The 26,507-nt window shown below is 42.6% G+C and overlaps 1 protein-coding gene across 1 annotated transcript; it reads left to right on the forward strand.

Moving 5' to 3' along the window:
* The first annotated feature begins 6,984 nt into the window (after positions 1-6,984).
* LOC120021741 (centrin-3) lies at positions 6,985-10,652 on the forward strand. The gene is made up of 5 exons (XM_038965588.1): positions 6,985-7,001; positions 8,615-8,750; positions 8,872-8,986; positions 9,119-9,310; positions 9,434-10,652. The coding sequence occupies exons 1-5, from the start codon at positions 6,985-6,987 to the stop codon at positions 9,475-9,477; spliced, it is 504 nt and encodes a 167-aa protein (XP_038821516.1). The 3' UTR covers positions 9,478-10,652.
* Positions 10,653-26,507: the final 15,855 nt, after the last annotated feature.

A 26,507-nucleotide genomic window follows, 5' to 3' on the forward strand; every position in this document is an offset into this window, starting at 1 on the left:
GTACATAAGAGAAAGACATAATTTAATTCGACCGTTAATCGATAACAACCTCCCACATTGCACAGGAGATTACATATGTAACAATCCCACACAAGCGCACACACACCATGCAAGCGCACACACACAAACACAGATGATGATTGCAACACACCTAAATGTAATTCGGCTTTTATGTTTACCTGGTATTACAGACATCTGGGCAGTGTGTCTGTCTGTCTGTGTCCAGGGCCAAAGTCTAGCTATCTCATGTTTCCATTGGCCAATTCGTTTCTACAACATGCAATCATACCATGTGCTTTACTCACCTGATAACTGAATAGAAGGTCATCATGGAGATGTAGACACTGTTCTAAGTGCAGTTTTTGCACTACTCCCTAACGGTAAAGGTTAGGTTTTCATCTAGGTTAGCTGATCCTAGATCTGTGTCTTATGCCGAGTTTGAAGCTTTTGCAGATACACATAAAAACAACAGTTTTGTTAACGTTAGTGATAAGGTCAATGAAAGAACATGGGTGAAAAATCTGCCGATGTGCCCTTGTGCAAGGCACTTAACCCTAATGCAACTGTAAGTTGCTCTGGATAAGAGCGTCTGCTAAATGACCAAACATTTTTATACACAGAACTTATCAGGGATTCAGAGAAAGAAAGTTATTGCATTCAGAGTCGTTTGAATGTAGCCGATTGCTACTCAGAGGTCATTGAGAGAATAAACACTCTGAGATAAAAGTGAAACGAAAGCTAAACATTCCTGATATGGTCTAGTATTCTACTATGATTGTTACATAATTACTGCTACTGACCTTCTTCTGACACTACTACTACTACTACTACTACTACTACTACTACTACTACTACTGGCCATTTCCATGCAAAAGGAGCACTAACATGTGAAGTCCATAGAAGCACATTAAATTTGGTGTCAAATGAAATTATAAGAGTCTTATGTGTTTGAGAAATTAAGGCATATATGCACTTTCATCCATTTCCCCATCTGAAAAATTAGGCATAAGTAAAGGCTTTGATTTCTGGTCAAGCAGATAGAAAAGGTATCTTAGAAAACATCTATCAGAACAAGTCTTAAAAGGTATTAGAAATACACTAAAACACAATTATGCTGAAGTAAAGACCCAGGCCAACTTATATCAACACTTATATTTAATTTTGCTGAAAATATTTGCCTTCTGTAAGTTTAAGAAATATTGCCTAGTGTTTTTCTGTTACAAAAACCCGCACAAGATATTTTCTCATTTCTATCCCTTATGAGGAGGGAGGATAAGGAAAGTTCACAGAAGTAACAAGTAAAGGTAGACTTACCACTTCTAGTGGAACGCCTTCCCAGTCTCATAGTAAAGGGTCTGAATAAGGAAAGTTAAAAAATTTAACAAAAATTTATAGAAACCTGTTTTTTCTTTGGCATTATGGGGTATTGTGTGTAGATTGATGAGGGAAAAACTATTTTATCCATTTTAGAATAAGGCTGTAACATAATAAAATAAAAGCCTTCCCAGAAGAGTGGAGGCTGTTGTAGCAGCAAAGGGGGAACCAACTCCATATTAATGCCCATGATTTTGGAAGGAGATGTTCGACGAGCAGGTGTCACATACAGTGCATTCAGAAAGTATTCAGACACCTTCCCTTTTTCCACATTTTGTTACGTTACAGCCGTATTCTAAAATGGAAAAAAAATCCCCTCAATCTAAACACAACATCCCACAATGACAAAGAGAAAACAGGTTTTTAGAATAAAAAACGGAAATACCTTATTTACATAGGAATTCAGACCCTTTACTATGAGACTCGATATTGAGCTCAGGAGCATCCTTTTTCCATTGATCATCCGTGAGATGTTTCTACAACCTGATTGGGGTCCACCTGTGGTAAATTCAATTGATTGGACATGATTTGGAAAGGCACACACCTGTCTATATAAGTTGACAGTGCATGTCAGAGCAAAAACCAAGCCATGAGGTCGAAGGAATTTTCTGTAGAGCTCCGAGACAAGACAGTGTTCATCCATCATGTTTAAATGGAAAAGAATAGAACCACCAAGACTCTTCCTAGAGCTGGCCGTCCGGCCATACTGAGCAATCGGAGGAGAAGGGCCTTGGTCAGGGAGGTGACCAAGAACCCGATGATCACTCTGACAGAGCTCCAGAGTTCCTTTGTGTAGATGGGAGAACCTTCCAGAAGGACCTTCCATCCAACCTGATAGAGCTTGAGCGGATCTGCAGAGAAGAATGGGAGAAAATCCCCAAAATACAGGTGTGCCAATCTGGTAGCTGCATACCCAAGAAGACTAAAGGCTGTAATTGCTGCCAAAGGTGGTTCAACAAAAATTTATAGAAACCTGTTTTTTCTTTGGCATTATGGGGTATTGTGTGTAGATTGATGAGGGGAAAACTATTTTATCCATTTTAGAATAAGGCTGTAACATAATAAAATGTGGAAAAAGTAAAGGGGTCTGAATACTTTCCAAATGCATTGTACTTTTGGTCATGTAGTGTGTATATATATATATATGTGATGGGATGTATAGGCATTATGGACAGTATGTGGATAGAATATGTAGCATATCTGAAGAATACGTAAGATAGAATAGTATATGTACAGCAATAGTTTAATAGGATGGCCCTTACTAGAATACAGTATATACAGTTGAAGTCAGACGTTTACATACACTTAGGTTGGAGTCATTAAAACTCCTTTTTCAACCACTCCACAATTTTCATGTTAACAAACTATAGTTTTGGCAAATCGGTTAGGACATCTACTTTGTGCATGACACAAGTAATTTTTCCAAAAATTGTTTACAGACAGATTGTTTCACTTATCATACACTGTGTCACAATTCCAGTGGGTCAGAAACTTACATACACTAAGTTGACTGTGCCTTTAAACAGCTTGGAAAATTCCAGAAAATGATGTCATGGCTTTAGAAGCTTCTGATAGGCCAATTGACATAATTTGAGTCAATTGGAGGTGTACCTGTGGATGTATTTCAAGGCCTACCTTCAAACTCAGTGCCTCTTTGCTTGACATCATGGGAAAATCTAAAGAAATCAGCCAAGACCTCAGGAAAAATATTGTAGACCTCAACAGTTTCCAAACGCCTGAAGGTACCACATTCATTTGTACAAACAATAGTACGCAAGTATAAACACCATGGGACCACGCAGCCGTCATACCGCTCAGGAAGGAGACGCGTTCTGTCTCCTAGAGATTAACGTAATTTTGTGCGAAAAGTGCAAATCAATCCCAGGACAACAGCAAAGGACCTTGTGAAGACGCTGGAGGAAACAGGTGCCAAAGTACCTATATTCACAGTAAAATGAGTCCTATATCGACATAACCTTAAAGGCCGCTCAGCAAGGAAGAGGCCACTGCTCCAAAACTGCCATAAAAAAAGCCAGACTACGGTTTGCAACTGCACATGGGGACAAAGATCGTACTTTTTGGAGAAATGTCCTCTGGTCTTATGAAACAAAAATAGAACTGTTTGGCCTTAATGACCATTGTTATGTTTGGAGGAAAAAGGGGGAGGCTTGCAAGCCGAAGAACACCATCCCAACCATGAAACACGGGGGTGGCAGCATCATGTTGTGGGTGTGCTTTGCTGCAGGAGGGACTGGTGCACTTCACAAAATAGCTGGCATCCTGAGGGAGACAGGGAAGTTTTACTAGTATTAAATGTCAAGAATTGTGAAAAACTGAGTTTAAATGTATTTGGCGAAGGTGTATGTAAACTTCCGACTTCAACTGTACATGAAATGGGTAAAACAGTATGTAAACATTATTAAAGTGACCAGTGTTCCATGTCTATGTACATAGGGCAGCAGCCTCTAAGGTGCAGGCTTGAGTAAATGGGTGGTAGCTGGCTAGTGATGGTGACTAAGTTCACGGCAGGCAACTGGGTTGAGGCCGGCTCGTGATGGCTATTTAACAGTCTGATAGCCTTGAGATAGAAGCTGTTTTTCAGTCTCTCGGTCCCAGCTTCGATGCACCTGTACTGACCTCGCCTTCTGGATGATTGCGGGGTGAACAGGCTGTGGCTCGGGTGGCTGAGGTCCTTGATGAACTTCTTGGCCTTCTTGCGACACCGGGTGCTGTAGATATCCTCAAGGGCAGGCTGTGTGCCCCTGGTGATGTGTTGGGCAGACCGCACCCCCCTCTGGAGAGCTCTGCGTTTGCGGACTGTGCAGTTGCCGTACCAGGCGATGATACAGTCTGACAGAATGCGCTCAAAGGTGCATCTGTAAAAGTTTGTGATGGTCTTAGGGGCCATGCTGAATTTCTTCAGCCTCAGGAGGTGGAGGCTTCTTCACCACACTGTTTGTGTGGGTGGACCATTTCAGATTGTCAGTGATGTGTACATCGAGGAACTTGAAGCTTTTCACCTTCTCCACTGTGCGCCATTGATGTGGATGGGGACTTGCTCCCTCTACTGTCTCCTGAAGTCCACAATCAGCTCTTTCGTTTTGTTGACATTTAGGGAGAGGTTATTTTCCTGGCACCTTTCCGCTGGGGCCCTCACCTCCTCCCTGTACGCTGTCTCGTCGTTGTCTGTAATCAGGCCTACCACTGTTGTGTCGTCTGCAAACTTGATGATTGAGTTGGAGGCGTGCGTGGCCACGCAGTCATGGGTGAAAAGGGAGTACAAGAGTCTGCTGAGCATGCACCCTTGTGGGGCCCCAGTGTTGAGGATCAGCGTAGCGGAGGGGTTGTTGCCTACCTTTACCACGTCGGAGTGGCTCGTCAGGAAGTCCAGGACCCAGTTGCACAGGGCGGGGTTCAGACCCAGGGCCCCAAGCTTAATGATGAGCTTGGAGGGTACTATGGTGTTGAAGGCTGTGGTGTAGTCAGAACAGCATTCTTACATAGGTATTCCTCTTGTCCAGGTGGGATAGGGCAGTGTGTAGTTGATGGCGATTGCATAATCCGTGGATCTATTGGGGTGGTATACAAATTGTAGTGGGTCTATGGTGTCGGTTAAGGTAGAAGTGATATAATATGATCCTTAACTACCCTCTCAAAGCACTTCATGATGGCAGAAGTGATTGCTACGGGGTGATAGTCATTTAGTTCAGTTACCTTTGCTTACTTGGGTTCAGAAACAATGGTGGAGATCTTGAAGCAAGTGGGGACGGAAGACTAGGATAGGGAGAGGCTTCCCATGCTCTGAGGACGTGGCTAGGGAATTGGCTAAAATAGTAGTCACAAACCACAGCTGGGTCACCTGCTACTGTCTTCCATTCCACTGGCATACATCTCTCTCTCTCTCTCTCTCTCTCTCTCTCTCTCTCTCTCTCTCTCTCTCTCTCTCTCTCTCTCTCTCTCTCTCTCTCTCTCTCTCTCTCTCTCTCTCTCTCTCTCTCTCTCTCTCTCTCTCTCTCTCTCTCTCTCTCTCTCTCTCTCTCTCTCTCTCTCTCTCTCTCTCTCTCTCTCTCTCTCTCTCTCTCTCTCTCTCTCTCTCTCTCTCTCTCTCTCTCTCTCTCTCTCTCTCTCTCGCTCTCTCTCTCGCTCTCTCTCTCGCTCTCTCTCTCTCTCAAAAGTCTTCCGGCTCTTACTGACACCTACCCAAGAGCCCCCTCTCTTTCCATTTATTGTAACCAGCGTCCTTAATCACTGAGCACCGACCGACACTGGACTTCCATGGAAGTTGAAAAGTAGCTGAAATTTGGTCAGTTATCTGAAGCAATCATAGACATCTAAATTTGGACAGCACATTATACTACAGTACAGTAAAGAAAAGTAGAGTATACTGTAGGTCAGTACAGTACTGTACAGAAGAGTAGAGTTTATTACAATACAGTACAGTATGGTAGAGCACACTAGAGTAGAGTACAGTATAATGTACTGTATTGTACTTTACTGTACTGAACTTTGCTGTGTCCAAACATGGGAAACATAAACGAATAATACACAACATGCAAAAAAAGGATATTGCATTTTTTCTACCTTTGTGTACCTATTCAGGATACATCACAATGAATACATCACATCCATAATTATGCATTTCGGTGTAGTACAGATCAGGGACCATTGATGTCATTTTGTTACTGTCATTCTGTTACTGGGTGTTAATCCATTTAATTTACATGTAGTTCAATAACCAAAATATATGTTTTCAAAATCAAGGTGTCATAGCATAGCTGACAGCCCATTCTTTCTGCAGACATCGTTGACTCTTAATTCAGAGCATATATTTAACAGAGTTTTTGGAAAACTGAGAGAAACATAATTCTGTTGCAAAACTTTACATCCTCATCCTCACTATGTGAATGTGTTTTTGTAAAATGTTCAGTAGACATTGCTAAAAGTAGTCATTGTGCATATGGACCTGTGTGGGAAGTTTAACTTTGCAATCAATGGTTTTTGTTTGGCATACATTTTAAGGTGAAAAACAAGTCTGAGCTTTATCATGTTACCATGGAATTGCCCTGCTACTACTACTACTACATACTGCTACCCAGGGTCATATATTTATATATATTGTAATTACATGGCTCTGCTGTAATATTAACATTTACTGATATTTCTAACTAAAAAGTACAAATTCTCAGGTAAATGGGCATGTGGTGGTACACATTATTTTGCTAATGAAAAGGAAGTCTGATCCTGATTACCTGATTTCACAGGAGTCATCTGTTGTCTTGTTAATGTAGGCAGGCCGACCAGTCCTCCTGCTTCACTTGGGTCTGAGAGTGAGGATTTTCCATCACTGGTCTCTGCATTTCTCTTGTCAATAGACATACAGCGCCTTATACTGGGCAGAGAGTGCAGCAAGCACTACAGGACATTTCTTCATGTTGGAAAATGCGCAGCAACTCTAGATTTCATCTGACAAATCAGAAGCGATTTTGTAGCCGAGCACTGATCCAGCAACCAATGGGAAACAGCGAAACAGGCGCGGATTAACGGATTTGTTTACAAGGTGCTTTGTTGTTATTTTGGTAGCTGCCTACGTTTAGGGCTACAACTTGAAGGATGAGTCTGTCTTTAAGGTATTTAGTTTACAATTGTAGCAGTGTTTAAATGATTGAATGACTAACGTTACCTAGCAAGAACTGTGAAACAAACTGGCGCTAGCCAGCTTCCTTGTTGCAAGTTGGTTAGCTCAGCTACTGTAGCTAGGTATCTAGCGAGGTAGATATGTTTGATAGTGGGCAATTGTTGTATTAGCTAGTTAGGCCATAGATAATTCGCTAGCTATCTACTGTCCAAAGTTAACCATCTGTGTCAGTAAGTTAAACCTTAGCAAATGTCTATGAAGTGTGTCTGTAGTCAACATCGGTGTTCGAATACCCGTACTAACATACTGTATACTACACACTATTAGTTCATTTTAGTATACTGTAAACGCACGGTATCCTTTCAGTTGAGCGTACTAGCTCTTCGCTCGTCTACCGGAAGTTGGTGCTGTTGCTATGCAACCTCTTGCTAGCTAGTTAGCGTAACAAATTACTAGTTCGACATTTTACGACTTCTGGTGTGTTCTTAAATTCAATCTGGAGTGCCAGAGTGCGCTCGTAAATTCAGTGCTTGTCAGCTTGTAAATTCAGTGCGTTTCGCTCTCGGAGCTCAGGCATAGGGTTGATTTGAGTGTTCTGACCTTACAACGGCAGTCAAGCTAACGCTGGCTAGCTACTTCCAGACACAAATGAGACCACTCTGACCATTTTACAAGCCCTATTAGAGCTGGATAGGCAGTTGTCATGTTATCCAGAGTGTTGGTGACTGTACCTGCTGCTGGTAACAATTGAATGACGCTTTTTTTGCCGACGTTTACTGACACCTGCCATTACGCTCTGGTACACTCAGAAGAGAGTGCTCTTAAATCGGACTAGGTAGCCAGAGCGAATTTACGAAATCACCAGAATTCCATTGAGAACTCACGATTATACCACTTAGCTGAGAATGACGGGAATAATCAATTCAATACTGGAAGTTTGATGTATAAGTAGCCAACTAATGTTAGGACCGGTACATACTGCTGTCATGATATGCTATGTGGTTCAGTGTAGGACAGTGTAGCTAACAAATTGTCAGCCAACATAAATTGTAAGGTAACTTATTTGAAAAGTTATTACATTTAACATGTGTCATAATTAGTTAGAGCAATGAGTTTGTATCTGCTCTCGTACTTCGGCTGCATATTTTCCAACCTTTTTATTTTCCTCAAATCTGGAAATGATGTGAAGCCACGCCCATTTCCTGAAGAATTGCATTATGGGCCCTAAAGTACAGAACTAGTGTCCTCTGCATGTATACTTCATATTTTGCTGAATTTAGTATGCATCCTGGAACTTCTGGCATACTAACTATATCCATACCAATAAGCATACTATATACTCAATTCACGTCACAAATAGTACGGTTAGTGCTGTTAGTATGAGTATTCGAACACAGCCTACTTCAGAGACATAAGCTATGTGAGAATAGCAATTGCATGCTCCTCGTGTCCTCTCGCCTCTTTCTCAAAATCCATTGGATGAGAAGTCAGAGGTCCCGCCTCTCTGACTTTCTCTTCAAATGGGTTTTGAGAAGGAGATGAGGAGTATGCAATTGAGAAAAGGTCTTGGTGTTTCATTTGATACCACCTGACAATGATGTTCAGGACTGAGCTGGCAGTGGATAAAACCAAGCGGAAGAAGCGCAGAGAGCTGACTGAGGAACAGAAGCATGAAATCAAAGAGGCTTTTGAGCTGTTTGACACAGACAAAGACAAAGAGATAGACTACCACGAACTCAAGGTAAACCTCTACCTACAATTACCTTATCATTACTAGGATTCTGTTGTCCCCTTTTGCTGTCTAATCTTCACTCATACTCTGCCATATCTCTCTATCAATTCTCTCGCTTTCTCACTCACAGGTGGCGATGAGAGCTATGGGTTTTGAGGTGAAGAAAGTGGATATACTGAAGATACTAAAAGATTATGACAGAGAGGGGAACGGCAAAATAACATTTGAGGACTTTAATGAAGTTGGTATGTTTCCTGCTTTGTTTGCGTGTGTGGGACCCTGTACAGTATGTGTTATGGCTGCTCTTTGCGCATGTGTGCGTGTAACCCTGTGTCTGTTTACCCATGTGCGTGTTTACCCATGTGCGTGTGTCTCAGTGACAGACCGTATGCTGGAGAGGGACCCAAAGGAGGAGATCCTGAAGGCCTTTAAGCTGTTTGATGATGACGACTCCGGGAGGATCAGCCTGAGGAACCTGAGACGTGTGGCCAGAGAGCTAGGAGAGAACATCACGGATGAGGAACTACGCAGCATGATCGACGAGTTCGATACAGACGGAGACGGAGAGAGTGAGCACACACACAAATGTGTAGAACAGACACACACACATTCAAAGTGGGAATAACCACCAACTAAAAATGTCATACAACGTTCAAAACAAAGTTTTCTCTCTCTCTCTCTCTCTCTCCCAGTCAACCAGGAGGATTTTGTATCCATAATGACGGGAGACTCCTGATTGAAGGGCTGCTGCTCTGGAGGCTTGGCTAGGAGGCTGAGGCTATAGATTTACTGTGGGATGCATAGGTCCCCCAGGTCACTGAGGGACTGCTAAATAGGTTACCTTGTCTCCTTTCCTTTATCTATACTGACCGACCAGAACTGACCAGGGGAAGGAGAGGAGTTAAGGAAGCCACTGTAGAGTACCGCGATTCAAAATCTCTCCCAAATAGCGCTGCTCTTGTTCTTTTCTTTGTTGAAACATCTTGTGTGTTTTTACAATATGTCTGGTGCAAATACAACCAAATATTGTGTATGTTCTTTTCTTTTAGTAGAGTTTCTTTTTCAAAATTTGAATAGATGCACTTGCTGCGCTGTGTATCCATACCGTACAGAAAACTGTACAGATTACATAACAGGTCATATCTCTGAAAACATTCCTTGTAAACTTCAACGTTTTCAATAGTATTTCTGGATGGGGGTTTTAAATACAAACTGGCTTCACCGACCATATTTTGTAGTTTAGTAGACCATTTTTATTTAATTATAACTTTTTTTTTCTTTTTACTGTTATTTATTTGACATAATAAACACAATCCACAAGTGTGGAGCCTCTTGACAAAATGGGTGCAGACCAAGGTTATTATAGTTTTATTAGTTTTTATTTCTATTAGTATTTTTTTACATTTGAAATTCACTTTATTTTCAGACTTGATTTACTAGTTTTTATTCAGTTTTAGTTTTAAAGACATTTATATTTTGTTTTTAGTGTTCTAACAATGTGATTGGTCAATAATTGAACACATTTAGGGTGTTGTATGGTTTTCAGCTTTTAACACATTAATTGCAAGAACTGACCCATGTGTCTGAGTAATCATTACACATAAATTGTGTTGTTCAACAGCATATGTTCTAAGAGTGTAGAGACAGAAAGTAGCCTATGCATGGGAGGCTAGGAGCCATGTATGTGTTGCAGACCTGCCAACCGGCACGCATTTTCTGTACCATGCACGCAATTTGAGGTCAAAGTACGCTGGTAGAAAAAAACGACCCTAAAATATGCAAAAGGCTTCTAGTTCAAGGCACATTTAGGTGGTGGGACGAAGCCTTACAAACGGTGAAGTTGATCCTCGTTGATGGAGGAGCTGATTACTGTTTTGTATATGACAGTAAACATTCTTATGATGACTATAACATTTGTTGGCACCTTCAATTCTTGCACATTTTCTCATAAGTACAGTACCAGTCAAGTTTGGATACACCTACTCATTCAAGGGTTTTTCTTTATTTTATTTTTACTATTTTCTACATTGTAGAATAATATTGAAGACATCAGAACTATACAATAACACACATGGAATCATGTAGTAACCAAAAAAAGTGTTAAACAAATATAAATATATTTGAGATTCTTCAAAATAGCCACCCTTTTACCTTGATGACTGCTTTACACACTCTTGGCCTTCTCAACCAGCTTTGAGGTAGTCCCCTAGAATGTATTTCAATTAAAAGGTGTGCCTTCTTAATCAGTTGTGATAAGGTAGGGGTGGTATACAGAGGATAGCCCTATTTGGTAAAAGACCAGGTCCATATTATGGCAAGAACAGCTCAAATAAGCAAAGGGAATTGACAGTCCATCATTACTTTTAAGGCATCAAGGTCAGTCAATCTGGAAAATGTCAAGAACTTTCAAGTGCAGTCGCAAAAACCATAGAGGTATGATGACAACTGGCTCTGACAGCTCCAGAGTTCCTCTGGAGATGCGAGAACCTTACAGAAGGAAACGTATCTCTGCAGCACTCCACCAATCAGGCTTCCATGATAAAGTGGCCAGACGGAAGCCACTCCTCAGTAAAAGGCATGACCGCCTGCTTGGAGTTTGCCAAAAGGCACCTAAAGGACTCTCAGACCATGAGAAACAAGATTCTCTGGTCTGATGAAACCAAGATTGAACTCTGGCCTGAATGCCAATCTTCACATCTGTAGAAAACCTGTCACCATCCCTGTGGTGAAGCATGGTGTTGGCAGCATCATGCTGTGGGGATGTTTTTCAGTGGCAGGGATTGAGAGACTAGTCAGGATCAAAGAAAAGATGAAAGGAGCAAAGTACAGAGATCCTTGATGAAAACCTGCTCCAGAATGCTTAGGACCTCAGACTGGGGCGACGGTTCACCTTCCAAATGGACAACGACTCTAAGCAAACAGTGAAGACAACGCAGGAGTGGCTTTGGGACAAGTCTCTGAATGTCCTTGAGTGACCCAGCCTAAGCCCGGACTTGAACCCAATCGAACATCTCTGGAGAGACCTGAAAATAGCTGTGCAGCGACCCTCCCCATCCAACCTGACAGAGCTTGAGAGGATTAGCAGAGAAGAATGGGTGAAACTCTCCAAATACAGGTGTGCCAAGCTTGTAGAGTCATACACAAGAAGACTCAAGGCTGTAAACGCTGCCAAAGGTGCTTCAGCAAAGTACTGAGTAAAGGATCTGAATACTTATGTAAATGTGATATTTCAGTGTTTTATATTTTTTATAAATGTACAAAAATGTTAATCTGTTTTTGCTTTGTAATTATATGGTAGTGTGTGTGCAGATTTGAGAAAAAAACTGAATTTAATCCATTTTAGAATAAGGCTGTAACGTAACTGGAAAAGTTCAAGGGGGTCTGTTTACTTTTCAAATGCACTGTGTCAGTAAACTCATAACTTAAGCGTTACGAAACTTCTATTCGATCAAATAAACCTCACGTAACAAATAAGACACTACATTTTTTGTTGATCAAATTCAACACAATATATATTTTGGACACAAAGAAAATCAATCATCTAAATATTGCTGCCCAGCGTTGATCAAAGCTCAGAACACTATTCTTGATCTGACGCAAAAATATTTGCGGCTGCCTCTGCGAACGAGCGGAATCATGAACAGTGGCTTGTTATCCCCCGGATTTGACTTTTGCAGCACATTCACCACTATCTCAAACGGCTAACTACGCCCTCTCGCGTCATAGGCCGAAGGCCTGAGACAAACTACCAGGCATGCATTCGGCTCTGCTGACAGTGTGTTTGCGAGATGCCAGACAAAAGGCAATTTTAAAACCTTCCTGTGACTCCTGCCATGTCTATAGACATCCTCCAAACAAACAACAACTGACTAAGATAATGCGTGCATTACTGGTAAATAGTCGCTTATAGATACTGTATGTCAGTCAGGTGGCTAGCTGCCGGCAGAGTTGTATTGCAGTAAAGTTGACATTAAACTGAGCCTACCTCAGCAGGAGCTAAAAATACACTGAGTAGGCTACTGAGAAAGAAAGTGGTGAGGGCAGGCTGCAATCCATGCAGGAGGAAGCGGAGGAGTTGGAGAGAAAGAGGAAGCAAGCAGAGAGCGGGGATGCGTGGTAATACATCTCTTTAGAGAATTTCATGCCGTAGCAAAATCTTAAGGTCCCAAACTTGGGGTCGGGGGCCCATGTGGGGTCCCCTGAGAATAGTGGTACTAATCTTACCGAACAAGTTAGGAACTTAAGAAAGATATGTTTCAATATGAACATCTTCCATATAGGCCTTACATTAATCTGAAATAAAAATGCATACAATACAGTTGAACAGATATCACGTTTTCGCGTCATCGTTGATGCTACGTGTCAGTGTGAATAATCTCATATTTTCCCACTTTCGGGGGAAATTGTTACAATTGTATAGCTAATAGGTTATCTGTTTGTAGATCAGCTGAGGTGAATGAACTTACAGCAGCCAAGGTGATAATGGCTGGGGCTATTTTTTCTTCTTGTTTTTACTGTTCTCCAAATGGCATTTTAGATTTTTTTTTATAGAAATGCAGTAAAGTAACTTCAACTACCCCCACCCCCTTCCGGACCTCACTAAAACTCCAACCCTGGTTACGGCCCTGGCGTCATTACGACAAAGGTAGTTAGCTACAGCATTTAGTCAACTAAGCGAGAGCACTTTCCTGCCTGCACATGATTTGATCTCCGCAGTGGTAGTAAGCGCGAGTGCATTGACGAGCAAAGAAACATGAGAAACATGTGCAGTGTTGCAGTAGTTCAGTGATCGTCGCTGCATGGATGGAAGCCAACATGGCACAGAGAGCTGCTCTGCTAATACCGTCCCTCACAGAAAGTTATTGTAGACGGTTTTAAAGATTAGTCGGCCTATGTTAATCAGTTCTTGATATAGCTTGGTGTCAACAGTAGGCTGCTGATGATGTGATAATAGTCAGTTCACCAATGACGAGGCATGTTGAATGAATGGTAGTTTAGTAGTCAGACCTAACTTGATGGATTAGTTCAGGGACGGAGAAACAAGCTCATATAGGCCTAGTTCAGTTGTTATCCCCCACGATGAAATCAGGGAGGGGACTGTTGATCGCTTCGTACGTTAATCACCTGCGATATCTGACAGCACTAGCCCGATTTTGGACTAAACTTGGGCGAATGATGCATCTTGCCATAGATATCCAGCATTTATTAAATTACTCTGGAAAAAATGATGCTACTCTTCTGTCACCGAATGACCGATCTGCGTGAAACTTGATATGTGGCATCTATGGACAAAGGTCTCGACGCAATATTTTCCAGACTAGTACATAAGACAACGTGGCCGCTGTTGACCATAAACATTCACGTTGGCGTAGTCTGGCACATCGATGCATATAAATAAGTCGAGGATATTCGTATAGTAATACAATTTGGTACACGTTGCAAACACTTTCAAGACTCAACATATGCGAGAACATTCATATCGACCACATGGTGGCGCTATAACGGGCATATGTTTATCTCTTGATCTGTTTGACTCGGTGATGAAATTTGGCACATATGCTCAGGGGTGTGAGTCTACCTAACCCAAGCCATATCTCGTATATAACTACTGGCCTAATTTTGACAAAACTTGGGTGAATGATGCATCTTGCATCATTCGTGGGGGACTACATGTTTACTGTTCCCTTGTTTCATATTCCAAATATCCTACAGCAAGCTAGGCTACTACTACTACTTTGTATGCAGTAATTCAATTATTTAGAATTTTCTCCCTTAACAAAATTACATTACATTTTCACTAGACTATCCACATAATTAGAATAAACATTACACTTAAATTTAACCTAAAAAGATGTGAAAGTGTCATTGAGATGACCTCAAAACTCATTTAGGAGACTTCTGTGTTGGTTACATTGTTTGATATAATTTAAGACTAGGTTTTGGGAAATAGCGGTGGAAATTTGAACAATTGTTACCCGGAGGTAATCGTTTCGAATGGTCATCCAACTCGGAATACAAACTCGGAAACTCCGGCATCTTGCTTTCTGTTCACTGACGTCATGATTTGACCTTCGAGTTTCCAGTTGTCTTCAAAACACCAAAAAACTCTGTGGTTTATCACAACAAGCATGCTGCCGCACAAGTATGCAAGGACCACAGCTCATAAAAAAGTTATCTTCAACATAATGTAAGGGTTTCTTTGTAGTCTCTGTCTGAAGAAAGTCAAGAAAAGGTCAATGGAAAAAAGTAAATGGATTAAATCGAGTGTTGAAGTTGCTATCGATTGGGGAGGACTAGGCTATTCACTGCAGTATTATTACTAATAATTTATCTTTAGCTCTTGGAGTCCCAGGAAAAGCTAGACTAGGCCTACAATAGCTTGTTGTACACCTATTTCTAGCATTTTATTTACTACCAGAGCCTGCTCTTGCTTGCTGAACGTAAAATACAAAAACCAAAAGAACTGGAGCGTATTCATTATGTCAATTCTTTTGCAAAATGTTTCTTAACCAGAAGGAAACGGAACAAAACGGTGAGGGACCTACCTGAATTTGTCCAATAGAAACTCTCTTTTTGCTTTGTTTTGTTATAAATGGTAAATGGTTTCAGTAATGAATAGGCCCCTGGCTGGGAATTGGGAAGGAGGGAGAGAGGAAGAAGGAGAGAGAAAAGGAGAGACAGAGCGAGATCGATCAAAATATACCATATGAGTAGCCTGCTAATGTACCTTTCTGGACCTTGTAAACTGTCTAGAATAGACCCGTAACTGATCCAAATGGTTGCATAATCAAGCCTAGCTTGTATGGTACTCCCTGTATATAGCTTCATTCTTGTATTTTATTTTATTCCCCTTGTGTTGCTGTTTTGTGTTACTGTTTTGTGTTACTGCATGGTTGCCAAGGGCTCATAAGCAAGCATTTCACAGTAAAGACACCAGTTGTATTTGGCACATGTGACAGAACATTTGATGCAATTATTTCGGCATGAAACGTTCTAAACAGGACGTTTGAGTGGTTTTGCTCCTCACTGTAATCAGAGGGATAATATCAATATTATGCATGCCAGTCTCTTGCCCATAAGTAAAGGAGAGACCTACTGCATCACATTTCGTTTTTAGAGGAAGCATTACTGTGTTGAAAATTCCAAATTGTTTGCATAGTCAATGTACACACAGACTTAACCCGCCAGCCATGTGTGACGTTTTAAATGCAGGTAGTTCTGTCCTTAAGCTGTTATCTATTAATGTTCCTTTTCATGTCATTTTTTGTGTTGACCCCAGGAAGACTAGCTGCTGCAATCGCTACAGCCAATGGGGATCCTAATAAAAAAAAAATCCTAAATCCCAGCCCTAGCTAATAATTGTGTATTCACCTGATAACAGTAATACATTCCTCATTGTACTGTGTTGCAACCACAGTAGAATATTGTTATTGTCTAAAAATGGGGGCCTACGGGACTGTTTTACTAGCACAGACTGGAATATGTTCCGGGATTCCTCCGATGGCATTGAGGAGTACACCACAGTACACCACAGTCATTGGCTTCATCAATAAGTGCATCGATGACGTCGTCCCCACAGTGACCGTAGGAACATACCCCAACCATAAGCCATGGATTACAGGCAACATCTCCATCGAGCTAAAGGCTAGAGCTGCTGCTTTCATGGAACAGGACTCAAACCCGGAAGCTTATAAGAAATCCCGCTATGTTCTCCGACGAACCATCAAACAGGCAAAGCTTCAATACAGGACTAAGATCGAATTGTACTACACCGACTCTGACGCTCGTCGGACGTGGCAGGGCTTGCAAACCATTACAGACTACAAAGTGAAGCACAACTGAGAGCTGCCCGAGACATGAGCCTGCCAGACGAGCTAAACTACTTCTATGCTCGCTTCGAGGCAAATAGCACTGAAACATGCATGAGAGCACCAGCTGTTCCGGAAGACTGTGTGATCACGCTCTCCATAGCCGATGTGAAAAATACCTTTTTAAACAGGTCAACATTCACAAAGCCACAGGGCCAGACGGATTACCAGGACGTGTACTGCGAGCATGCGCTGACCAACTGGCAAGTGTCTTCACTGACATTTTCAACCTCTCCCTGTCAGTCTGTAATACCAACATATTTTAAGCAGACCACCATAGTGCCTGTGCCCAAGAACATTAAGGTAACCTGCCTAAATGACTACCGACCCGTAGCACTCACGTCTGTAGCCATGAAGTGCTTTGAAAGGCTGGTCATGGCTCACATCAACACCATTATCCCGGAAACCCTAGTCCCACTCCAATTTGCATACCACCCAACAGATCCACAGATGATGCAATCTCTATTGCACTCCACACTGCCCTTTCCCACCTGGACAAAAGGAACACCTATGTGTGAATGCTATTCATTGACTACAGCTCAGGGTTCAACACCATAGTGCCCTCAAAGCTCATAAATTAGCTCAGGACCCTGGGACTAAACTCCTCTCTCTGCAACTGGATACTGGACTTCCTGACGGGCCGCCCTCAGGTGGTAAGGGTAGGTAACAACACATCCGCCACGCTGATCCTCAACACAGGGGCCCCTCGGGTGCGTACTCAGTCCCCTCCTGTACTCCCTGTTCACTCATGACTACACGTCCAGGCACGACTCCAACACCATCATTAAGTTTGCTGATGACACAACATTGGTAGGCCTGATCACCGACAACAACGAGACAGCCTACAGGGAGGAGGTCAGAGACCTGGCCGTGTGGTGCCAGGACAACAACCTCTCCCTCAACGTGATCAAGACAAAGGAGATGATAGTGGACTACAGGAAAAAGAGGACAGAGCACGCCCCCATTCTCATCGACGGGGCTGTAGTGGATCAGGTTGAGAGCTTCAAGTTCCTTGGTGTCCACATCACCAACAAACTAACATGGTCCAAGCACACCAAGACAGTTGTGAAGATGGCACGACAGAACCTATTCCCCCTCAGGAGACTGAAAAGAATTGGCATGGGTCCTCAGATCCTCAAAAAGTTCTACAGCTGCACCATCGTGAGCATCCTTACTGGTTGCATCACTGCCTGGTATTGCAACTGCTCGGCCTCCGACCGCACGGCACTACAGAGGGTAGTGCGAACGGCCCAGTATATCACTAGGGCCAAGCTCCCTGCCATCCAGGACCTCTATACCAGGCGGTGTCAGAGGAAGGCCCTAAAAATGGTCAGACTCCAGCCACCCTAGTCATAGACTGTTCTCTCTGCTACCGCACGGCAAGTGGTACCGGAGCGCCAAATCTAGGTCCAAGATGCTTCTAAACAGCTTTTACCCCCAAGCCATAAGTCTCCTGAACACCTAATCAAATGGCTACCCAGACTATTTGCATTGCCCCCCCCACTCCCTTCCCCTATTTTACACCGCTGCTACTCTGTTGTTATCTCTAAATAGTCTGTTTTATTAACTCTACCCACATGTACTTATTACCTTATTAACTATCTGGTGGCCCCGCACATTGACTCTGTACCGGTACCCTCCTGTATGTAATCTCGCTATTGTTATTTTACTGCTGCTCTTTAATTACTTTTATTTTTTATTTTTGTAACTGCGTTGTTGGTTAGTGGCTAGTAAGTAAGCATTTCACTGTAAGGTCAAAACCTGTTGTTTTCGGCGCATGTGACTAATAAAATCTGATATAATCAATAATGGAGCTTTCTGGGGATGCAAAAAAAAATATTGCCTGCGCTGAAGACGTCTGTATTGGTCCGCTCATACAGGACTAGTAAAGGCCCAGTGCACTACTTTTGTGAAAACATCTAAACTAAATGTGAGTGTTTACCAGTGTTTGTAACTTGAGTCTCACCCCCTATCCACATCAAAGGGACAGCAGTGGAGAAGGTGGAAAGTTTTAAGTTCCTTGGCATACACATTGCAGACAAACTGAAATGGTCCACCCACACAGACCGTGTGGTGAAGAAGGTGCAAAAGCGCCTCTTCAACCTCAGGAGGCTGAAGAAATGTGGCTTGTCACCCAAAACCCTGACAAACCTTTACAGATGCACAATTGAGAGCATCCTGTCGGGCTGTATCACCGCCTGGTACGTCAACTGCACCACCCTCAACCGCAAGGCTCTCCAGAGGGTGGTGCGGTCTGCACAACGCATCACCAGGGGCAAACTACCTGCCCTCCAGGACACCTACAGCACCCGATGTCACAGGAAGGCCAAAAAGATCAAGGACAACAACCACCCGAGCCACTGCCTGTTCACACCGCTATCATCCAAGAAGGCGAGGTCAGTACAGGTGCAACAAAGCTGGGACCGAGAGATTGAAAAACAGCTTCTATCTCAAGGCCATCAGACTGCTAAACAGGAATCACTAACTCAGAGAGGCTGCTGCCTACATTGAGACCCAATCACTGGACACTTTAATAAATGGATCACTAGTTACTTTAATAATGTTTACATTACTCATATCACATGTATATACTGTATTTTATACCATCTATTACCATCTATGCCGCTCGGCCATCGCTCATCCATATACTTACTTTCATTCACACCTTTACCTTTTTGTGTATTAGGTAGTTGTTGGAGAATTGTTAGATATTACTGCACTGTCGGAACTAGAAGCACAAGCAATTCGCTACACTCGCATTAACATCTGCCAACCAATACTTGATATGTTTTCCAGTTTCTTGAAATACTTTGCAAATGCAACCTATTTCTACGTGAAAACTGAAATGATCAATTCATTCCTTTTTAATAGACTCTTATCCAGAGTAACTTACATTAGTGAGTGCATACATTTACATACTTTTTCATACCCCCCCCCCCCCCCCCCCCCCCGTGGGAATCAAACCCACAACCCTAGCGTTGCAAGCACCATGCTCTACCAACTGAGCCACATAATCCCATCATCACAAACCACTTGATATTTCAATGGACTCAATTACTGTATTGGTTATTGTTTTTCTACATGGTGATGGAAAGTCTACAGGTACAACCCTAGATGACCAGCCTATGTACAATACAGTAATGTACATTTACATTAAGTGGTTTGTTAGGATGGTCAATTAATACTGCACTTTGTCCATTTTATTTTATCAATAAAAAAATTACATTTGGTGTGGATGTTTTGTGTCTTTGCCCATAACTTTGCATCTTTTTGATATAAATGTTTGACGAAACATTTTGTTCTTTTTGGATTACATTAGAATGCCAGTCGCAGAGAAAGGGACAGGGCAACAACTCTTACAATTCCAATTATTAAATCCTGCAAGATACTGTTCAGAACAACTACCTTTTTCTGCCAAAGCAGAGATGCTGGAAAAAATGTTTTTCCCCGCGCTACAGACGTCTATATCTGTCCACTAATACTAGTAAAGTCAGAGGGCACAACTATTGTGAAAAATAAATTCTGATTTTCAGGGGGTGCTGCAGCTCCCTCAGCACTGCTACTTCCTGTGGCTATGGCTGAAGCACTGAATGGTCTATGTTACCACCTTATTAATAGGGCTACAGTGCATAGGATGCGTTGATCAGTTGACTGACAGGTGTAGGCTACTGTAGAATGATACACTTTTCTCTTGTGTGGATGCTTGCCACCGTTTTACAGGTTTTTCAAAAAGGCTAAATGCCTGAGGGGGAAGGTGACTGCTAACAGGTTTCTTAATTATTTTATTTCAGTTTTTGAAATAGTTTTTTTCTGATTAGTTTCAGTTTTCGTTTACTATAATAACCTTGGTGCCGACTTCACAATGATGCAACAACTACGACACTGCATCTCAGTGTGAGGCGTCACTGCAATACCTGGTTCGAATCCAGGCTGTATCACATCTGGCCGTGATTGGGAGTCCCATAGGGCGGTGCACAATTGGCCCAGCGTCGTCTGGGTTTGGCTGGGGTAGCCCGTCATTGTAAATAAGAATATGTTCTTAACTGACTTGCCTAGTTAAATAAAGGTTAAATGTTCAAAAACAATGGTTTGGTCTATCTGTCAGTGTGACTGTCTGTTGTTCTGCATTTTAACCACTAGAGGGAAGTGTTGTATATCTCAAACACTTACATTGGACCAGAGATTGACATATGAGTTACAACACCATACCCAGTCTCAGGGATGGCTAACTGGAAATTCCTTGGGTCTCTACTGAGTTAGGTAAATAAGCTTTTAGCTTTCTTGCAGCTTATTTGTGGAACAACCTTCAACATGTTCTTAAATGTGATGTTTTGGTGCCTCGATGGCAATTCAGAAAGCTGATTGAGGACCTTTTTTACTGATGAATGTGTTTTTATTTTATGACAGTGTTTTTCTTTCTGCTTGCATTTTGTATTTATATTGTGTGTGTATTTTCCATCATGTCTGGCATTCAGGGCTCATCTGTAAAATACACCTTGGTCTCAGTATGACTACCTGATAAAATAAAGGTTAAATACATTTAAAAAAATTGGACTTCTCACTCGACAGCTGTGTGTCTATGGTAAGTGAGGCCAGAACCGCTGTAACATCATATATCATACCTGTTAAGTTAAAATGAGTTATAATAATAAACCTGAACTTGAAAGGAAGCCATGTTAGAGAAGTGATACACAGTAAAGAAGTCAGTGGCGTTTAAGATGATGGAGCGTTGTTCATGAGCATGGCCTTATTTCTGTTACAGCATATTGGATGACTTTCATTCATATTCCAGGCTACTACATGATGCTCAAATTGTCCATATACCCACCATGAGGTTGCTACAACCTAGCCTATGAATGAAAGATTACAAACCTTTTCCAAGCCAAACCATATCATAACCGCTACACACAGCCTACATCGTTGTCACCATATTCACTAAAGTAATGTCTTAGTCAAGAAAGGTGTATTTAATGTTCAAGCATTCTTATTGGTTGGTTCAATTCCGATGACAATAAGGCATGTTGTTATTGGCCCCGCTTGCAGATAGGGGGAGATCGCGAACGTCAGGTCTCCCCAGTATGAAAATGTGATGCAAGGGGTAGGTCACGTTCTGAATACTATTTTATATTTTTATATTTTACAATGTGTACAAGTTTGCTGTACATTTCTGATTTATACATGTGTGGGTATATGGTACCTGTTAGGGATTGAGGGGCTTTCTGGGATGTGCTTTGGTATATGATTGCTGTATATAAGTGCGTTAGCTAGCATGCACCAATGTAATGGTCACATAAGCTCACTGCTAACACAGTTCTTTTCATGCTACAGATTTTACCATCGACAGCCATCAATACCGTTAAGCCCTGCACAACTAACGTGCTGTTTCCTATTTAACAACAGGTATTTACACATGTTATATTTTGTATTGTATTTTTGTATTTTGTTAATGCCCAGTATGAAAATGTGATGCAAGGGATTTTACCATCGACAGCCATCAACATCATTAAGCCCTGCACAACCAACGTGCTGTTTTCTATTTAACTACAGGTAATAAATAACGTTCAACGGGGACCACTGGCTGGGGTGGTTTATTTGAACTAAACACAACGCAAGGAGAGTATGATTGACATTTGTTATCACTGGTGTCGTGACCCGGATCAACAGCATCAATGTAACAGTTTAGCTTCCGTCCCTCTCCTCGCCCCTACCTGGGCTCGAACCAGAGACCCTCTGCACACATCAACAACTGCCTCCCACGAAGCATCGTTAATCATCGCTCCACAAAAGCCGCGTCCCTTGCAGAGCAAGGGGAACAACTACTTCAAGGTCGCAGAGCAAGTGACGTCACCAATTGAAACGCTATTAGCGCGCACCCCGCTAACTATTTAGCCATTTCACATCGGTTACACTTACACCGGCGGTCCCCAATGGCAATAAATTAGTCAAACCAAAAGCTTACCTTGACTTGGAAGAGTTCTAGTGTTGCGTTGGATAGTCATAGCCAGCTAGCTAACATAGCATCCCTCTCTGTTTGAGTCTGCTAACTAGCTAGCTGCATTTGCTAGCTAAGTAAGTGAAACTGAAAAAGAAATACTATCTCTCTTGCTTCTCCTTCATTTGGGAAGAAAATTATTTGTTCAAAACAGTTCAACTATTGTCTTTCTCTCTCTTCGAGTCAACTATTCACCACGATTTATGCACTGCAGCGCTAGCTAGCTGTAGCTTATGCTTTCAGTACTAGATTCATTCTCTGATCCTTTGATTGGGTGGACAACATGTCAGTTCATGCTGCAAGAGCTCTGATATGTTGGAGGACGTCATCCGGAAGTTGTCATAATTACTGTGTACGTCTATGGAAGGGGGTGAGAACCATGAGCCTCCTATGTTTTGTATTGAAGTCCATGTACCCAGAGGAGGATGGAAGCTAGCTGCCCTTCGGCCACACCATGGTGCTACCATACAGAGTGCTGTTGAGGCTACTGTAGAGCTTCATTGCAAAATAGTGTTTTAATCAATTATTTGGTGACGTGATTATATTTTGTTCAGTTTTATCTAAAGTACAATTTTTTAAATATTTTAAAAATATATATTTTTAATGAAATTCACTGAGGTTGATAGTCCTCCCCTTCTTCCTCTGAGAAGCCTCCACTGAAAGAAGTTCACAATAACTGGGGCATATCCAGACATTTTTTGGTGGGGTGGGGGCTGCAGAAATGTGCTTTTGCTGGGCCTGGCTCCCTAGTGGGTGGGCCTGGCTCCCTAGTGGGTGGGCCTGTGCCCTCCCAGGCCCACCCATGCCTACGCCCCTGCACAATAAATACATTACACTGAGAGTTCAAATCAACTCAGCCTGACACCACAATGCTTCCTCATATTTTGGTTTCAGCCAAAACTCCAGGCAGGCTGATTTAGATGAAGAGTTTGTGCGATTTACTTTTGGTTTCAGTCCCATAGTTAGTCTCAGTTTGCTTAGGTAATAAACCCAGCCAATCAGATGATGACAGGGTAGACGATTTTGGGAGTTCCCTCCCTGTAATTGGAGGGTTTGAGGTTTCTAAAGCCAGTGGTGTGTGTGTGTGTGTGTGTGTGTGTGTGTGTGTGTGTGTGTGTGTGTGTGTGTGTGTGTGTGTGTGTGTGTGTGTGTGTGTGTGTGTGTGTGTGTGTGTGTTTGTCTGTGTAACCCACAGGGGGGAGATGGCGAGGCTGTAACTGGGGAGTTGCTGGGGTAGTTTATTTCTGGAGTCTTTGTGTGTGTGTGTGTGTGTGTATGTGCTGCTGAGTGACTCTGTCCGGACAGTTTGCCCTTATCCAACAGCTGAGCATGTGCCAATGCAGGGGGGCATTTAACGCTCATCCCACTCCCCCTACAACCCCCCCGACCCCCTCCACTCTACCCTCCCAGCTACCCCCTCACTCCTTTGTCCTGCTGGTAATTATCGGAGTTGTTGAGAACTCTAAAAATATGTCATATTGTCCCTCTGCTCTACCCAGTGACTGGCAGTTACACTGTTACTGATTGGGAGAATGGACCCGTCCAGAACCTCGGGTTGTGGTTATGATTTTACTGTGCTTTAGTTGAATACATGGATCGTAAGTTTCTCTGGACAAGAGTGGCTGCTAAATGATTAATACACTCGCTGCTGCGCAGGGATCTATACCAGATACCTTTATAGTGATGACAGACAATCAACAGGGGTGGTTAGGGTGACTATCCCCCTATTCTCATTCTCATCTCCTCTCCCTCACATGCCCCTCAACACCCTTTGGACTGGGAAAGCCTTTAGCTACAGGTATATCCCATCACCACGGCTGTAAAGTGTAATTGGTAATTGACTGTACTCTCTATAGCACAATATCACATTGTTCTCATTTTCCCAAATTACCCAATTACTGGGGCATTTGCTTGACTTTTTAGAGAGCCAAACCCCACGTCTCTCTTTAAAACAGACAAATTGCCCTGTTTGTGTTTTGTTCTTACGAGAAGTGATGCTCATGTCCGTGATGTGGCTTAAAACCTTGTTTCCATGGTAACACGGGTCAAAGTTCGACACCTGTCAGTCATTAGGTGGGCTGTGCTGGCCATGTGACAACACTTAACCTCTGACACCTGGGAACTGTTTAAGGTCACTCCCCTCCCCTCCAGCCAGCGTCAGGATAGGTCAGACAGCTTGACCTGTGGCTCTCCTTATGCTGTTGGGCTGGGAGGCTGATGGATCAGTGTGAATGCATGGTACTAGCCTGGACTTCCCTTTCCTCTAGCCTTAGGTGTCAGAGCGACACACACATACACTTGAAAACTTGACATGCAAGAGGAATTAATGTAAGGCTTATACGTTTTTTTATTAATTCAGTAACACTTTATTTTACAGCCCGGTTTAAGCTGGTACTTTGTATTTACATGGCAAATCTCTAGAAACATTCTGGTATTTACCTAGAACAATTTCAACACAATTGGTACTTACCTGGTACCAAGTGGCACATACAGTAGTGACGCTGGACTTGTGTCAATGAATCTAAATGAAACCAAAGCCTATTTATTACGCCAATATTAGGTAATTACTGTTTTAAAAATCGAAGTAACTATTGGTGGACAGTAAAATGAACCATCCATTCATTCATATCATGACACGTGGCTGTAGCAAGCTGCATATCTGCACAACTACAGGAATGTACAGGTGAGAACCATGACCCCTGACCTGGCAGGAGGATGGCCAGGATTCCACAGAAGATGGAGAATACCCGAAATTCTGCAGTAGAATACCGGTACCCAGAGTTCCACCTTAGAATGACCAGAATTTAGCTGGCTCAAAACTAGCTAGTCAATGTTTTTGTACGATATTTCCCAGATATAAGCCCAGTTCTGGAATCTCCATCGAAAGTGTTTTATTCCAGGAATAGGTTTCTAATCTTTGTCCTGGAAAATTGCCCGTATAGCCCCAGCCTATAGCCTTGTCATGTGTTTCCACCTGTCGTGGCCTTGATGGCTGTTGTTCCAGTCAGTTGTTATGACTGACCCAGCCTGACCCAGGATAGAGCTAACAACACTTCAAAGGTGCCCCGCTCATTGTTGAGATGCCCTCCTGCACTTAGACGTGTGTTTGGTGTGTGTGTCCCTGCTTGATTGCATGAATTGAGCTGTACTTATAAGTAAGGGTTTTTCAAGCTATTTTCTAAACACCATTGACTGGAAGAGACGCAAGCAGCTGGTGAAACACACACATACACAGAGATGTAGCATGGACTGTCAGCTATGCGAGGCAGCTTGGTAAGGGTAGATTAGTTTCCACTCGCTCATGGCTTTCACAGTAACACTATCTTCTGGGGAGTGGAGCCTCAGCCCTACCCCACATCATCTCATATCTGGACCAAAGCCCCAGTCCCAGCCCAACCCAAACACGTAGCACAGGGCTCTCCGCTGGTCCCAGCCCAACCCTACAGGGCCCCACAGCCTAGCCCAACACAACTCTAGCCCATAATCCCTGTGCCAGACCAGCTGCATTCTCCAGTGAACTAAAACATATTTAGTTAGTTGCCATTGTCTCAGTAACTGGCATTTTAAACTTTTACACCTTGTATACTGCTGGAAGGATAATGGTATGTACAGACAGTGATATTCTTCACTGATTAATCCATTGCAAGCACTTCTGATTTCTGTGGCCATTTATCACGCCCCCCACAGAAGAGGGTAAAGAGGGGGTTTGGAAGACAGGAAACAGCAGGAGAGGAGAGAGATTTTACTCTACACTCTGCCAGTAAACCTACAACATTGCTACACCACAGGTTTATTACAGTTATAGTTTGTTTGACCGTTTCATTCATAACTAAAACATAACACGGCCCATTAAATAGCCACACAAGGGTTTTCTATAGGAAAAGAACATGAAGTGCCATCCGGTCT

Source organism: Salvelinus namaycush, chromosome 26, assembly GCF_016432855.1.
Source record: "Salvelinus namaycush isolate Seneca chromosome 26, SaNama_1.0, whole genome shotgun sequence".
In the NCBI taxonomy this organism is placed as follows: Eukaryota; Metazoa; Chordata; class Actinopteri; order Salmoniformes; family Salmonidae; genus Salvelinus; species Salvelinus namaycush.

Bases quoted from the DNA above. Each gene is read 5' to 3' on its own strand.
- LOC120021741 (XM_038965588.1), top strand. The intron at 8,751-8,871 runs GTAAACCTCTAC...TCTCACTCACAG, and splicing joins TAGACTACCACGAACTCAAG to GTGGCGATGAGAGCTATGGG. The intron at 9,311-9,433 runs GTGAGCACACAC...TCTCTCTCCCAG, and splicing joins TACAGACGGAGACGGAGAGA to TCAACCAGGAGGATTTTGTA.